We start from the raw sequence: 12,330 nt of genomic DNA on the forward strand, positions 1-12,330 counted from the left end.
ATGGGCCATTTTGAGCCCTGAACAATTCTCTTAATCAAACATTCTTTTATCTTCCACCAGAGGAGCTAGAGATCTGGAATTTCACAATGGCATTATGGCCAGAAACCTGACTTTGCTTAAATCCTTTTTTAGGATTCAATTTAGAGCTTCAAAGGGATTCTTGATGTATCAGACACCATTAATTAAAGCAGGATACAGGGAATGTACCTCTTTTGTGTAGCACAGTCCACTTAGATGTTCTTCCACTTTTCTTGAAAACATTCCTGATGAATTTTGGCCCTCATAAGTGCTACAAGACACAATTAAGTCCCACATCAATAGAATTGATCGTGGAGCAATTCTCTGATGCCCCTTGTGGAGAAAGATAGATAAATATGGGAGAAAATTGCTTTCCTGACCTCTCACCTGTCAAAAACAATCCATGTGAGGAGATAAATAGTCTATTCCTTAATCCTCATTGACCAAATCGTTTTTAGTCAAATTTTTAAAAGATTGTGATGGTTCTACTAAAGTTGGATGAATGAGTATTGCTATTTTGAGTACTTGTTTAATTAAAATCAATAACTTTAATATCTCTAGACTATTATTGTGAGAACATCTTTGATTGCCAGAATTTCAGGTGTTTCATATATCTTTACTAGAAAATGGCTGAAAAATTATGGACTTATAAATATTTTTCAGGTCTAAACTTACTGCAAGAGGGTTTTTTATTTATCTCGTTTTTTTTTTTTTTGGTCTCCAGTTAGGATGCACATATTTATATTTTATATTATATTATATTATATATTTATATTATATTTATTTATTTATATTTGTTTACTTTTGTACAGCCAAAATTAGTTTAACTGACAACAGTATATAATATAAGAGGAGAGACAATGAGTCAACCATTGCAGTGTATTTTTCAACAGACTCTGGCCTGACATTATTTATGTATTTATTTATTGTCTAGAATTTTGGAAAGTGGACTAGTTTCCATGGTGTAAAAAAACTCCGGTATTCAAGTTATAAATATTAGCCTGACTTCATTTAGTATTTTAAGATTACAAGAAGTAATAAATAGCTACCTCCTGATTTCTACATTTCTACTTTTTGTGTATAGATTCCAGTATCTACTGATAGATTTAACCCTTAATTGGCATATCTGCATTTTGATGAATTAACAAGGAATCATTTTAAGGGTGAAAAACGAACTAGGAGAGAATGCTGTTGGCACACGAAGAACGGTAGTTTGAAACGTAGACGTCAGCTAGGCGGGGGGTAATAAAAACTCCCATTCATCCCGAGGAGGGGCATAATTGGCTTGACCACATCTTGAAACCTGTTCTAGAATATATGAGGCAATCATGTATTTCTGCGTTTAGCGTTTGGTAAACTCCAGTCCCACTAAAATAATGGGTTAGAAAACTCTACAAACCGGATGGATAACATTGACTTTACAAAGCACAGACTCTCGTTTCAAAACCAAACTGATTAAACCATAAACCATAATTAATGGTGCAATGATTGAGTCCAACGTGAGTCTGAGTTGCGCGTGGTGCTCTGGAGGAGATGACGGGAGCAGCGCGCACTTGGATGAGAGTCACTCAGAACACAATCTGAGTCCGACCGGACACTTGGTGGTCGCCGTGTGCCTTGGATTCATAGGAACTTTCGGGTTTCTCAACAACACGCTCGTTCTCATCCTGTTCTGTCGCTACAAAATGCTGCGGTCGCCCATGAACTATCTTCTGATGAGCATCTCAGTGAGTGATCTGCTGGTGTGCGTCCTCGGCACCCCGTTCAGCTTCGCCGCCAGCACGCAGGGCCGGTGGCTCATCGGACGCGCGGGATGCGTGTGGTATGGCTTCATCAATTCATTCCTGGGTAAGTCTGTATGTTAACAGCAGTGTCGTTAAACGATTGAAGTAGGCTTCGAAGGCACCTGTATTGGCACTTTTGAATCGCACCTCGCATGCGCAGCCACAATGTAAAAACGTTTTTACCGGTTCAAATGTTGTTTGAGAGTTAGATGTGTAATAAGACAGATGCCGTTTGTTTTCTTAACGTTCTGCGTTCTGCTACTTGCAGCTCGTCGGACCTGTTATAACGCCGTCATCAAAACGTTTGTCTTTCAAAGTGAACAGATATCAGTGACATAAAACATTGATATAAAAAGAGAGATAACTATAATCAAAAAAATAACAGATAAAATATATTTTTAATATTTTATCATACTAACTAGACATGAACTTAATTGACTTCAGAATTAAGCACGTTTGAACAACCGACATGAGTACCATGAGTTGTTGTTACCATGACATGAGTTGTTTGCACAGTTAGATTTATCATTTAATTTTGAAAGCTTTGCAGTATACGTTGTTAACCCCCTAAATAAAAGTTGCCACAAACGATGCAGGTCGGGTTTTGCTAGCACAATATCCAAAAATGCACTGTACAGTTCACATGAACTATAAACCTCACAGCTGACTAATCCAACATAGGCTTTGTTTACACATTATATGAAGGCAGTATTTAACACCCCCTGCCCAGACGGCAATCAGTTTGATAGATGTTGTCTTGTTGACATTTTAAACTCCTTGTCCTGGATATGTTTTAGATTGTGAAACATGTGTTGTGTTTCTTGAAATGTGCCATAGTAAAATTAATGTATTCATTGCTGACTACAGACCAGAGAGAGAGAGAGAGAGATGCTCAAATGTTCACAAAAAGTCCAATCCAATCAAATTTAAAACTTGCCAAAGTTACTGCCTACAGAAATAAGTTCATTGCACTTTTTAAGTCACTATGAATGTATTTACTGATGACAAAAATTAAGGTGTAACTAACTATTTAATGAAAACTCATTAAATAAATAAAAATGACAAATTATTGGAAACAAGGATAATGAAAACTTTTTTTTTACAGTGTAAAGTTAAAAAGACCCATACGTCTGCCTAATTGGAAAGGTGTTAAATAAGCACACCAGCGCAGAGGTGTATTCCTCTCCTGATTAGGGTTTATCACTCGACCTGAAGGCAAGGAGAGCTGTGCAGGGAAATAAGATATGTGCTGTCCTGTACTTGACCCATAACGTACACTCTGTAATGGGGCAGAGTGTAGTGTACAGTCCAGATGTAGTGTTTCAAATGAGTAGAATAGCTGTTCTGTTGTTAATTAACAGGTGTTACTTTTCTGGTGCCAGCAGCCGTTAAGATCAAATGGGTCTTTGTGATTATATGACAACAGATTTTAACATCAGTGCTTTAGAACTCTTTATGTATGACCTAGTTGGTAAATAAAAAATGTTGTTGATGCATTGTAATGGTAAAAACCTGAACTACTGGTCGGGGTCCCTTGCTGAACAAAGCTATATGAATCACCATTGGTTCAATAAATCCATGCTTACAGGAGAACTAAGATTGCTTTTATGGAGAAACCTCTGTAATTGGTTCCAGTCTGTGAAAGACGGATGGCAACTACATGTCATTCCTTTCAAAAGGCACATTACTTGCTTTCCTGTTTAGCTGTCATCAGGAACCGCCATGTACTGTATATGATATAAGTTGCTTCTTTACTCATTCACAATGTATAAAGCCATTATGACGGTAATTGTAGGCTGTGGACTATACACTTGTTTCACTGATTACTGCTATCTCCCTCAAATAAATTACACTGATAAAGTGCTAACAATGCTGATATTTACAAGACAAAAAATTGTAAGCCTTTATTCTTTGAACCAGCTGTGAATGATACAGAACAGCTACATTGTCAGGCTCACTGAGATGTAACTTCATCCAGACATGGTACACATTTTCATTGCCGATTTTACATAAGCTACACACTCACATCAGGCATAGAAAGATGTGATTGCCAGGATGGCAGGATTTTGGGAGATGGAAAATGCAAGCACATCCATTTGGTCTTTCTTTGCTTAAAGTTTTGGGAGCTCTGATCTGCAAATTTATATAGCCGAAACAAAAGAAAAAGAAAAAAAAACCTGAGGAGTCACAGATTGGCCTTTTAGCTTAATTTAAAAACATTAACTTAAACCCAGTCTGGTTTGTAGTGTCGCACAGTCCCTATTTCACTGCTCAAAGCCCAATGTGTCTGCATTTTTAGTTAATTATTAAATAAGGGAGCGTCGTTATTTTCAACTATTCAAAGACAGAGATTTACAGTCTTATGAGAACTGATTGGCAAACATCCTTAATGGTGGACTACACAATACACATGCAGAAACTGTTGGTGCATCTGGTAATGTGATTTTTTGTGTCCTTTTGCATTTGGCAAAACCAAATAAACTCAGCGGAATCTTAAAATACCACACCCTGAAACTGAAGGCAGCTGTGTTTGACTGCAAGGTCTCTCAAAGCACAAGGGATTGTGTATTAGTAAAACCATGCCAAAATATATTGCAAAATAATGCCAAGTAAGGGTGTAAATGTGCTGTTATAAGAAACCAAGCTTATACTTCAATAATCAATAATGAAACTTTCGGCAGTATTGAATGGAGTTCAACTGTAAAAACTACTTTTAATATGTAAACACCCTTAAACAGGTTTTCTGAAGAGGAACTGGATTAGATGATTTGTAATAGTAGATTGAAAATAATTGTTGTGGGATTAATTTAAAGGAATAGTTTATTCTCATTCTCACGGCACCCATTCACTGCAGAGGATCAATTGGTGAGCAAGTGATGTAATGCTAAATTTCTCCAAATCTGTTCAGATGAAGGAAAAAACTCATCTACATCTTGGATGGCATGAGGGTGAGTACATTTTCGGCATATTTTCATTTTTGGGTGAACTATTCCTTTAAAAAAAATTCACTCAGAAATAGCTAAATGTCACAATTACAAAGAAACAGCAAGTAGCACATTAAATTCAATTCAATTCAATTCAAGTTTATTTGTATAGCCCTTTTTACAATACAAATCGTTACAAAGCAACTTTACAGAAAATTATGTTTCTACAATATTTAGTAGTAGCTAGTAGTTTGTGCACGTTTGACAGGATTTTAGAAAAAAAATAAAATAATAATAATAATAAATTAAATTAATAAAATAAATTAAACATGACATTTTAAAGTATAAAGACTTTCTTGTAAAAATGCTTCAGTAATCTTTATTTACAACTTTGAAAAACATTTTCAAAGTGTATAAAATCAGGTCCTTACTAATGGCACATATTAATGAATAAACATTTGGTGTAGGATTTAATTTGAAACAATTTTCCCTCAGAAACTGCTGGTGAATTTCACAAATAACTGCAAATAAACCCAATTAACAGTTTTGAATTAAAAAAATTAATTTACAACTTAGAAAAATATTTTTTTACATTGTCAAAGTGTATCAAATTCTATTTTTTCCCCTTGATTTTAAGCAAGGTAAACCCACAGTCCTGAGCATGATGTATATTTACATGTATACATTAATCAGATGCTTTTATCCAAAGCGACTTACAGTGCATTCAAGCTACACATTTTTTTTTGCCAGTATGTGTGTTTCCTGGGAATCGAACCCACAACCTTTTGCGCTGCTAACACAATGCCACAGGAACACTTTTGCACTTTTGCAGTACATCCCATAAAACTGCAGATTTGGCCTTTTACTCAACGTAAACAAACCTTTATTACAAAGGTAATAAGGATCTGTAAGCAACCCAGAAAGCAGCTATTACTAATAGCAGCACGTTGTGCTGTCTTTGTATCTCTCTTTGTTTGTACAGGCGTCGTGTCTCTAATCTCCCTGGCGGTGCTCTCATACGAGCGCTACTGCACCATGATGGGGGCTACGCAAGCCGACTCTAGCAATTACAGAAAGGTGGCCATGGGTATTGCCTTTGCCTGGATATATTCCATTATTTGGACTCTTCCACCACTGTTTGGATGGAGCTGCTATGGTCCGGAGGGCCCTGGCACCACCTGCAGCGTCAACTGGGCCGCCAGGACAGCCAACAACGTGTCTTACATCATCTGTCTATTTATCTTCTGCCTTATTCTCCCTTTTATGGTGATTGTCTACAGCTATGGCAGACTCCTTCAGGTTATCACACAGGTAGGTGTCACAACCACTACTGTCTACTACAGCTGATGAGATATTGATTTCAGAGAAGCTTTATGTCTCATATTACAGACCATATACCTGGTTTACTTGGCTTTGGATGCATTTCTTGAGTACTGGTTGCACAATAAATGAAATAAATGATGAATTAAGAGTTTTTTTTTTTGTTGAACCCAAAAGAAGATCTTGTGTAGAATATTGGTAACCAAACCGTTGATGGCAGCATTTACTTCCATAGTATATTTGTGACGAGTGGGGCGGGGCTGAGAGACGTGGGAACAGAGCAAGGCCGGTGGAGAGATTGGACATGAACGACACCTGTTCGACCCACCGGTCTTGAGTCCCACGTAGGAGATGGAAGGATATAAAACAGGAGCGACGACAGTGAAGGACAGAGAGGACCAGGCCTGGGCTTTATTTTATGTTTTGGTTTTTATTTGTGCGCATCAGTCGTCCGCGAGGGGCTGATGCGCTGTTTTGTGTTTATTTTGATTATTAAAGTTTCATTTGCTTGTCCGCCGGTTCCCGCCTCCTTCTTCCCGATGATTATGGAGTCTAGATCATTATAGTGGTGCTGAAGCCCGGGAGAAGGAGGAACGCGCTGCTGAAGATCCCTCGCCGCTGTGGTGAATCCGCGGTGCCATCGAGCAGGCGAGGGAGTGTGCCGCCATGGATGCTCGAGGCGGTGGGCTGGAGTGAGTTGCCGGGGACGGGCGAGCTCGCTGCCGGCCGCCCGTGATGTGGAGGGGCAGCTGCCGTCCGTGAGGGAGCGGAGGAGTCTGCGCCGTTCGCCAGGGGGCCGGAGCCTGCTGCCTCCGTGAAGGCATCCGGAGGAGCAGGGAACGGGGGGACTCCTGCCGGCTGCCCAAAACCGGAGGAGCCGTCGCCGTCCGCCGAGGGCATTCCAGTGCCTCCGCCAGGCACCGCGGAGGAGATCACCCAGCTGGTGGAGGGCCAAGTGGCAGTGCGTCTGGGAACTGGATATTTTTTTTTTTTTTTTCCTCTCTCCCTTCTCTTGTCTCTGTCGCTCCTCCTTCCATCTCCTTTTCTCTCGCCTCGTCTGTCCTACCCCCAGGTTCCCGCAGGTCCCCATGAGCGGTCCCCCCGAAGGGAGGGGGGGGGGAGTAGAGCGCAGTCTCGTGGGTACCCCCCGGCCTGCGAGGGGCGATAGGGGTATGTGATGAGTGGGGCGGGGCCGAGGGATGTGGGAACAGAGCGAGGCCGGTGGAGTGATTGGAGATGAGCTACACCTGTTCGACCCACTGGTCTCGAGTCCCACGGAGGAGATGGAAGGATATAAAACAGGAGCGACGACAGTGAAGGATGAGAGAGGACCAGGCCTGGGCTTTATTTTATGTTTTGGTTTTTATTTGTGCGCATCAGTCGTCCGCGAGGGGCTGATGTGCTGTTTTGTGTTTATTTTGATTATTAAAGTTTCATTTGCTTGTCCGCCGGTTCCAGCCTCCTTCTTCCCGATGATTATGGAGTCTTGATCATTACAATATTATTCCATAAATATTATTATTTTATTATATACATTGTGCTTATTAAATATTATGCCTAATTTACAAAAAATATAACATTTTCATAGTGAATTTCCCCCATCTAGAAGCAACAGAAGCGTAGATCAAGGCACCATGAAATGTGTGCAATACAGTATAGCAGGAATAACATGTTCTCCATGCTATCGAGGAAAAAACTGTCCTTGACTCCTTCTTGTTACATTGCAGCTTGTTATTGTAACAGAAAATACAGCAAATTATTTATGCAACCGGCCACAAGAGAAACAATTACCTGGACTTCAAATTCAACTTCAATTAGCTTAATATTCACAAATCATTATTCACAATGACCTTTTTGCACCATTAATTAACAAAACCACTCTGCAGTCCTCTCTACGTGTGGTTCAAATTAAAAACAGTTTGAATAGATCGGCTCACGGCAGTTTGTCTGTGTTTCTCTATCATTTCCACTTTACCAGAGGAAGCTAGGTTAATTCTTTTTTGAACGCTTGCTCCAGAGATGTCCTGTGCTGTCAGGTGATCAGCATCTGCAGTCAGCAACAATTAAAAATTGTACTCAGTGTTTTGTACAAAACATTTTGCATGCAGATTAAGCACCGTATTATGTTGGGAATGGAGCAAATTGTGTCAAAATTTGCATGGAGATGAGAAGAAAACAACATTTCAATGGAGAAGTAGTTTTTATTTGATGTCCCCAGAGTGGCCCAATCTTCTGGAGTAAACAAAACACAAATGCTCTCAAAGCTCCTACAATTCCTTTCCTTCCTCCCACCACTTGCAGTATGGGTGAGCAAACAGAGGCCATCAGTTGCTTACATTAAATCCTCACAACACTTGACACAACAAATAACTTTGAATTGCAACCGAATTAGTTTCAATAGCAACAATGAATGAGAAATCATCTCGCAAGCTCAATCTTCTCTGTGTCTGAACAGACTACAATGTATGAAATAGATGTTTCAGTACTTTTAATAGACTGTGATGTTCAGAGAGAGTTCGTAAATTAAAACATTCATGTTTATGTAAATTAGCCCTGCCTAAAATGGGCCATTGAGGCTTTTTTTAGAACTGGCAGATTCACCTTTTCATTTCACTTCATTCAGCAGCAATTCATTGTCATTGCATTAACATAAGCACTCTCTTTATAAAGGTTTTTTTTTCCTGTGAAAAAGGCCTGCTGAATCTCATTTTGGTCTGAAGGTCATCTGTAGATCCACAATGAACTGAATGTGATGTTGTGGTTATACTTTATCACGGTACTGTATATAGGTCAAGACTTAGCGCTAGACATCAACGGTGTGATCTAACCCTCAAATCAAATCAAATCAAATACCCTGCTTCTCTGACAGATCCATGCTTGTGTAAGCAGATAACTTTGAGCCTGGGCTTGTGTTGATAGAAGCAGGAACAAAGGGAGGTCTTCTTACCCTGAGTGGAAATCATTTTCAATTAATGGGTTACGATCTCACAAAGGCAGAGAAACGAAAATTAACCTTTAGTAAAGACACCTCACAGGGCTTATGACCTTGCAGTCTCTTTAACCACATATATATATATGAGATGCACTGATTGCAATTTTCCCATTTCTGATTAGTTTTATTTTAACTATTTTTATTTTTAACTAGTGTGACCTACCATTACAGATTTTTGCAGCTCTATAACTGACAGTAAATGCCAACAAAAATTTTCAATGCAAAAAAAAAAAATGTACATAATACAATAAATTATTGAACATTACAATTCCCCAAATCTGGACTAAGTTACAGATGTTCTCTCATTTAAACAACTCTCAACATAAAGTGCTTTGTGACTGAAAAGAGGTAGAAATAAGAAATGAACTGAAAATGAATTGCTATATAACAAAACAGATGTAATGAAAAGGGCCTTTTAAAAAAAACAACAGGGTTTCAGCACTTCACGCTTGAGCTACTGATTAAAAAAAGAGTAATCATTCCTGTAAACATCCATCAGAGAGGAAAAAGACCACTTTTTGCACTTTCAAGTCATTTGTCATGATTTTTTTTATTTATTTTTTACCTTTTGTAGTGTAATAGCTTTTGTAGTGTAATTATCTAATATGGGCCATCTCCATAAAAGTTTACATGCTTCTTTAGAATCAGGTGCATATGCTCACCTAATTTTGTAAAGATAATCTCCTCGCATTTAAATCAGGCTTCTTGTCCAGTTGGGCAAGTAAAATTCTCTCACTCGCCCCTTTAAAAAATCTACTTGTCCTCGACAATAGTTAATCAAACCCTGTGGTGACCCCACGGTTTACTTTGGCCCTACACATATTACAGATTGCAAACTTTGTCATTTTCACTCAGAGTGTTGAACTTCTATGGAGGATTTATTTGGTCAGATTATAAACTAAAAGTCTAAAACTAAAAGCCTTAAACCAAATCTAAAAATCTAAATTTGAAACTTAAAGTCCAAGTCGAAAATTAATTTGGTATTTAGGATTGGGCATTTGGTATTTAGGATAAGACATTTTGTATTTAGGATTGGGCATTTTCTATTTAGGGTTGGGCATTTGGTCATTTAGCCATTTAGGATTTAGGATTGGGAATTTGGGTATTTAGGATTGGGCATTTAATCATTTAGCCATTTAGGATTGAGGATTGGGGATTTGGGGATTTAGGATTGGGCATTTGAGGATTGAGGAGTGTATGCAAATTAGGAGGCGTGGCCCAAATACTGGAGGCTGGGTTTGAAATGGCTGGGGCGCAGAGGCACCTTATGGACAGCAGAGGGAGCTCCCAGTGCTAAGGAGCACACTGTAATGAAAGTAATGTAATTGTAATGTAATTCTGTTTCTGTAATGAAACAGAGCGAGTGAGCGGCTTGAGCGAGGACTGTGTAATAACTTCAACTTAATGACAGCTTTGTAACATTTGTGGCCTCAAACACAAAGTCACCAGTGAAAGGAGGGCTATCGGTCTGACGACGAGAAAGCAGCAGACAGTGCAGCAGGTAAGATGCTAACATTAGCTACGAGTTATATAAGCTGAAATAGCTAACATGCTTTAGTAGGGTATTATTATATTGGGACATGCTGTTTTGTTTTTTTAAACTGCGGTTAACCCCTCTGACATTAGTAGATACACTCCTTTCACATTGGCACTAGATGGTCTTGTTTCTGATTTTTTTTTTTTTTTTTTTTACTATATAGCCTATATATATTTTATAAAGATTGTGAGAGAAAAGAAATTAGTCTTGTTTGACTTGAACCAGCTCTGCACACTGCAAGACTGATCGGTTTATGACATCAAAGTACTGCGAAAGCGATTCAAAAGCATAAGGAGCATTTACTTTATTTGATGTCATATGTCGTATATATATATATATATATATATATATGTATATGTATACACTCACCTAAAGGATTATTAGGAACACCTGTTCAATTTCTCATTAATGCAATTATCTAATCAACTAATCACATGGCAGTTACTTCAATGCATTTAGGGGTGTGGTCCTGGTCAAGACAGTCTCCTGAATGTCAGAATGGGAAAAAAAGGTGATTTAAGCAATTTTGAACATGGCATGGTTGTTGGTGCCAGACGGGCCGGTCTGAGTATATACATACACACACATATGACATCAAAGAGAGTAGACGCTCCTTATGCTTTTGAATCGCTAATGAGTACTTTGATTTTAATAAACCGATCAGTCTTGCAGTGTGCAGCGCCGGTTCAAGTCGAACAAGCCTAATTTCTTTTCTCTCACAAAAAAAAAAAAAAAAAAAAACAGAAACAAGACCATCTAGTGGCAATGTGAAAGGAGTGTATCTACTAATGTCAGAGGGGTTAACCGCAGTTTAAAAAAACAAAACAGCATGTCCCAATATAATACCCCCTTACGAAAAATAACCATGGTTTTATTATAGTAAAACTGTAGTAACCCATGGTTTTTTGGCGGGTTGACTACCATTTGTATAACCACAGATTTACTACAAATACCATGGTTAAACTATGGTTAATTTAGCAAAACCATGGTTAATTTGTGGTTACCATGGATTAACTATAGTAACCATGGTCTTTTGGTTTTATTTGTAGTAAAACCATGGTTAATTTTCGTAAGGGCCCTACTAAAGCATGTTAGCAATTTCAGCTTATATAACTAGTAGCTAATGTTAGCATCTTACCTGCTGCACTGTCTGCTGCTTTCTCGTCGTCAGACCGATAGCCCTCCTTTCACTGGTGACTTTGTGTTTGAGACCACAAATGTTACAAAGCTGTCATTAAGTTGAAGTTACCACACAGTCCTCGCTCAAGCCGCTCACTCGCTCTGTTTCATTACAGAAACAGAATTACATTTGTTACGTGGGAATGTGTTGTGTTGGTCTAGTGTTCCTTTTGGTGCGTTTCTCTTTCTTGTTACCCTCTTACTATCATGACTCGCAGGTGGAGCTGATAATGAGTGACCTGATTGGGGACGGGAGTGATTGCTGCTACTTAAAGCCACTTGAAGCATGGATCTGGAGCTCCCCGCTCTCATGGCTTCCTTGATTGAGAGACTTGTGTCTATGCTGTAACATACGGTGTACATGCTGACTGTGGAATGAGACAACTGTTGTAAATCATTACTTTACTTTTCTAAGTTGATTTGTTATGTGGAACTTTAATATTTATCTTAAACCCTAATCATTTGGAGCATAGTAGGGAGGTAAGCTTTTGTATATTTTGTTTATTATCTGAATTCTAGGTTAGAATCTTTAATATAGTTAGCTTTGTTTTGTTATTTATTTTGGCTTTTCCCCCT

At 38.7% G+C, this 12,330-nt stretch overlaps 1 protein-coding gene across 1 annotated transcript in view; it reads left to right on the plus strand.

The window, feature by feature from the left end:
- The first annotated feature begins 1,487 nt into the window (after nucleotides 1-1,487).
- The window catches only part of LOC132124174 (parapinopsin-like), a 31,910-nt gene continuing 21,067 nt past the window's right edge, over nucleotides 1,488-12,330 (plus strand). The window contains exons 1-2 of the mRNA XM_059535060.1: nucleotides 1,488-1,866; nucleotides 5,709-6,037. Coding sequence (XP_059391043.1) covers nucleotides 1,503-1,866; nucleotides 5,709-6,037 — 693 coding nt within the window. The 5' untranslated portion in view covers nucleotides 1,488-1,502. The remainder of the gene's footprint in view (nucleotides 1,867-5,708; nucleotides 6,038-12,330) is intronic.

The sequence above is a fragment of the Carassius carassius genome, chromosome 42 (genome assembly GCF_963082965.1).
Source record: "Carassius carassius chromosome 42, fCarCar2.1, whole genome shotgun sequence".
Classification (NCBI taxonomy): Eukaryota; Metazoa; Chordata; class Actinopteri; order Cypriniformes; family Cyprinidae; genus Carassius; species Carassius carassius.